Source organism: Capsicum annuum, chromosome 6 (assembly GCF_002878395.1).
Source record: "Capsicum annuum cultivar UCD-10X-F1 chromosome 6, UCD10Xv1.1, whole genome shotgun sequence".
NCBI classification, from domain to species: domain Eukaryota; kingdom Viridiplantae; phylum Streptophyta; class Magnoliopsida; order Solanales; family Solanaceae; genus Capsicum; species Capsicum annuum.
The window spans coordinates 217,826,515-217,831,741 of NC_061116.1; the positions used below are offsets into that span (position 1 = coordinate 217,826,515).

Sequence of the window (5,227 nt, forward strand, 5' to 3'; positions counted from 1 at the left end):
TACTATGTTAGGTCGACGATAGACTATGTATGTGATTGAGGATAGACCATTTATGTGATTGACGATAAACTGTTTATGTGATCTGAATTTACAGATGCATTCACTACGGATGCAAACACAAAAAATAACAATAACCAAAAAGAGAGAAACTCAATTTGAAAACATAAATACTTTGTTCATTGCATAATCATACGATTTTTACATTGATAACAATGGCACATCGGCCAGAACTTGCAAAATAAGCAAAAAAAGAAGAAGCTTTCTTCTAACAACAATCTTACAAGAAAGCTTCTTTTGCAATGAACACAAAATAAAAACTTATAAACATAAAAAAAATAAAAAAATAAAAAACAGATTTCATGGGGATGCTGGGGGGTTGATGTAGTCAGGGCCATCCATTCCAAGCCTTTCCAAAATTGCCCTCAGAAAATGAGAAATTCGACGGAGTTCCCGCTCTAGGTAGATGAGGTCTTGACCCAGGACATAAAACAGGCGATCGAAATCATTCCTAAGAAGGAGAAGGTTGTAGTTCTTGGGGGAACACGTCTGACGAGGCGCAGTGGTATCCTTCTTGGAGGCATGTTTTTTGATTTAGGTGAAGAAAAAGAAGAAGAAGAGGGTTTCTGATATTGGTTTTAGGGACAACTAAAGGGTTAATGAGAAATAGGCACTCTACTTATAGACCAATAGATGGCATCCTTTCATATATCCACCCAATGATCAGTCGACGTGTGTCAGAAGAGAAAATGCTTAGTTTACGTATACCAGTTATTTTTCTTATGAATAGACATTTCTGCAGCTTTTCATTAAATAGGAATGGGAAACAATGATTCATTGCATCGACTGGAGAGATAAAGCAGTAAAAAGACCAACATAGCATGTTTGATAAGCAATCATATAACCAATACATAATATTTTATAGACCGTGTGAACAATATACCGTAGAATTTACGTAGTCTATCATAAACAATGCTTTAAGTCTATTACAACTGAACGTTAAATTCTACAAAAATGAATATTTATCCCCCTAAACAGTAGCTTTACAACTGAAGAAAAAAAAAGGCTGCCTACGATTTGTTGGCCATTCCACATATAGTTCTTTTGTGCCCAGAGTTCTTGCATATCGAACACCTATCCCTCTTTTTGGACTTGAATATCTCACCGACGCCCCTAGTGCATTTGACTTTCTTCCTTTTGAGTTTGCGATTGTAAGGGGGTGGAGAAATCTTACTGTCTTGCACTTCCTGTGGCACAGTCCATTTAGCCTCTGGAGGGACAACGTTAATAGCTTCTGAGTACGCGAGGAGGTAAGTTTTAGCTTTATAAATTGGTGAAGAGTACTCGTAGATGGAATTACCATAACCTATGCCATCGTCATACTTTGCTCACAAAGCTGCCATTACATGTTTGCACGGCATTTTCACCAAGTCAAATTTCTGACACGAACAACTCCTCTCCAACAGATTGACCTTGGAAGTAAGATCGTTTCCAAACACCGTGAATTGGTCGAAACCCCTATTTTCATTAGTCACATACAAGGAATCTCTCCCACTCTTGTTATCCCTTAAGATCCTTTTCGCATAAGGCACAAATTTATTGTTTTGACCAGCGACAAAGGCATACCGCTCCTTAAATTTTTCACCAAATTTTCTAGCAATTGAATTGAATATGTACAACACGGGGTACTCCCGTTCATCCGCCAACACCAAATTGAGCGATTCAGCGATGTTTGTGGTCATCACATCGTACCTATTGCTCGAGAAGTGTGCTCTGCTTCACTTCTCAAAACCAAGCACATTTTCAAGGACATGTGCTGCCTCGGGGCTATTGTTCTTTAATTCGGCAAAATTCTTGCTAAACTCATCAATAATATATGTCTTTACCGCTGTGTAAAACAGATAAAGATATTTTCCACAGTTCTGATTTACACGTAGATTTTCAGCGAGGTGCCTTATGCAAAGTCCATGATGTGCACAACTGTAAACACGGGAGAAGGCATTGGCAATGCTGACGTGCCTGTTGGAGATAACACATATATCTGGCTCATCTTCTATGATAGACTTCAACTTCTGGAAGAAGAAGGTCCAAGAAGCATCGTTCTCTTTATCGATGACACAAAAGACAATTGGAAAGATATAATTTTTGATGTCCTGTGCAACTGCACTCAGCAACAGACCCCGTACTTTCCATACAAATGTGTGCCATCGATGACAATTACCTTTCTCATGTGGGCATATCCCCATATGCAAGCTCCGAATGCTAAGAAGTAGTAAACGAATGATCTATTAATCTGGTTTACCCTGATAGAGTTGGAAGACCCTGGATTCAACAAATCCACTATGTGTGAAAAAGCTGGCAAACAAGCATATCCGTGCTCCAGTGTCCCGCGAATGATGTTCTTCACAATTACACTTCTTTTCCAACACATCCAATAGATTGTGTGGCAATGTAACTCCTTGAACACAATCCTTTGAAATTCTTTTATGCTTGGACCCTTACCATCCCGAAAATGATTTATGCATAGTAAAAATATCAATTCGGAGGACAATCTCTTATGCCTGCGGGTCGTATGTTCAACACCGCACATGTGCAACCCGACATACTTTAATATGCAAAATCTGCACGAGGTTTCGTACTTCATTGCCCTCAACAACTAGCCGCAACCATAAGATAAGAATTTTGCCTTCAAGAATTTGGATCAATTCTTCTCCAAACAATAATCAAAACACTGCCTCACTGTTGCTGCGTCTAGTAGCATTTTGAGCACTTTCTTATCGGCAAATGTTTAATCAATATGGAAATTGGCTCCGTTGGTAAAGAAATGTTTCGGTTGTGATCCTGTTCCACGGTCTTCTTTGTCGTCTTGCAAGTCTGATAAAATGTCTTTCATATACATAGAATTATCTTTCATATCAATAGGATGATCGCCATTATTCTAGTAATCACTGAAATCATCATTGACTGCCGGGCGCGGAGGTGGGGGTTCTGATGAATTTACCAGTCCTTCGAAGGACCTCTCAGCTACATTTATTCTTAAAATAGGCATAAAGTCATCTGCATCGTCATCCATCATGTACATCAGCACACGTACATCACTATTTATGATCGTAGGATTCACCTTTTTCCTCGAATTCATTAGATAACTAATCACCACGTCGCCTGGTGCATAATCTAGATTCCCGCTCTGCATTATGCTTACAACCAATTCGTCGTATGAACTATTGTGGTAAACAACAATGGGGATTGCCACCTTGGTAAAAGATCTCCATTTCCAACATTTGGGAGTCTCCACCCAATCTCCCATGAAATCACCAGAAATCAGAATAAATTTTGCAATAGAAATCGTGGAATTAGGCTTTGGACGACAGTAGATTATGCTTATGGTCTAGGTCGGTTTATATTAACGATCGATGAATGACGATCAGTGGTCGATGACTGGGCAACTTTCCATACGAAAATTGTAAATGTTGCTTCTAATCAACGATCCTTGGGTTTATGGAATCGAGAAACAAACTTAGAGTCGCCTGAGCTGCTGTAATGTACTTTCTAAAGTGCTTTTGAGTAATGTGAATGGTTTTAAGCTTTTTAACAATGGTGAAAAGTGTGTTTGACAAGATACCAAACAAATGGGGTAACAATGGGTGCAATGGACAAGCTTATGATGTTTGTGGACTGATTTAGAGCTGATCGCCGGAAAATAATGCCAAAAAAGTGACTGGAATCGGAGCTTTTTGGAGGGAAAACAACCACCTTCTATTTTAGCTTTTGGATTTTTTTTTATTTAATATTTTTGGAAACCTACATATTTTATATATATAATGATGGATGATGGAGTAGGTTGAAGTGTATTATTTAAAACCTATGGATGAATTTATTAAGTTGGAAGTATTGAGTTAAAGTGAATTATTATAAAATTTATGGGAGAAGTTGTTAATTGGAAAAGTTGATGATGATGTGGACTTAAGTGTCTTTTTGGCAAATTATTCAATAAGTTTGGAACTTTGGCAAAATAGTTTTTCATAGTGTCCTTTTGGCAAACTTGCCCCAGGCACTTAGTGTTATTCCTCCGCAATCAAAATGGCTTAATTGAACTACAATTAAGGCGCGGTCCACGCCAATATCCCAAGGTACACCTTGAGGAAATGTCAAATCTTTGACATTTGAATCAGGGTGATTAAAAACTTTGTCCATTGGAGAATTGATTTGGACTTCCAAGAACTCAACCCCATGGTCATCACACTCAATAGTGCCATTGCCTTTTAAGCTTCCACCCCATGGATAGTAATAAGTTAAAGCTTTTGACAGAGAGTTTCTTAGAAGATTTGATTGTTTTTTAGACCCATTTGGGATGGGATTTACTTGTTTTTTGGGGTAGAAAAAAACAAGTGGTATATAATAGGGAGTGATGACTTGATCTAAATGGGAAAGTTTGTGCCATCTTTGAGAAGATGGAGTGGGAGTGAAAGGTTTAATGATTTTCTTCGAAAGTATTGATAACATTTCTAGTTGTATTCAACGTAAATACAAGCACGTGATCGCACCAATATATACAATTGTAGGCAATAAAATTTTATTAAATTTAAATCCATATAAAATTTGGATAATATTAAATTTAAAATATATTAGTCCCAAGTAAATGTTGTGGAAAAATATAATTGGATTATTAATTATAAGTCCAAACATGCATGGATTTAATTAAAGTCCATTTTTTTATTGGGCTAACTCATTAATTTGGGCTACAAATGATTAATCCCACTTTATCAAGCTCAAGATGTCATTGTGTTCTAGAGGCCCAATTTGGTGTCACATGTCAAATGACATGGCATGCCAAGTCAAGTGAAGGAGCCAATGGGACTATTTCATATTTCAAAATGATGCAGTAAATTAAAAGCCCATAAAAGGTGTCATGCCACTAAAATCTGATTGGTCAGAGGAAGTTCATATTTATCAAGACCATATCACTTAAATCTGATTGGTCAAAGGAAGTTGATATTTATCATGATTATTCTCTTGCTACAACTATAAATAGGGGTCTCATAATTCAGAAAAGGGACCAACAAGTTTAACAAGAATTAAGAGAAAGATCGTGGATCAAAGCAACAGATTTCTCTACAAATTCAAGAACAAGCTCAAGATTTCAAGATCAAGAGTTCAAGGTTTAAGAACAAGCTCAATATTTCAATATCAAGAGTTCAAGGTTCAAGAACAAACTCAAGATTTCAAGATC

At 37.2% G+C, this 5,227-nt stretch overlaps 1 protein-coding gene across 1 annotated transcript in view; it reads left to right on the plus strand.

Moving 5' to 3' along the window:
- Window positions 1-1,311, plus strand: part of LOC124899631 (nucleolar protein 56-like) — a 6,918-nt gene extending 5,607 nt beyond the window's left edge. The window contains exon 2 of the mRNA XM_047414587.1: window positions 1,214-1,311. Within this exon, the coding sequence (XP_047270543.1) occupies window positions 1,214-1,311 (98 nt within the window). The remainder of the gene's footprint in view (window positions 1-1,213) is intronic.
- The last annotated feature ends 3,916 nt before the right edge of the window (window positions 1,312-5,227 follow it).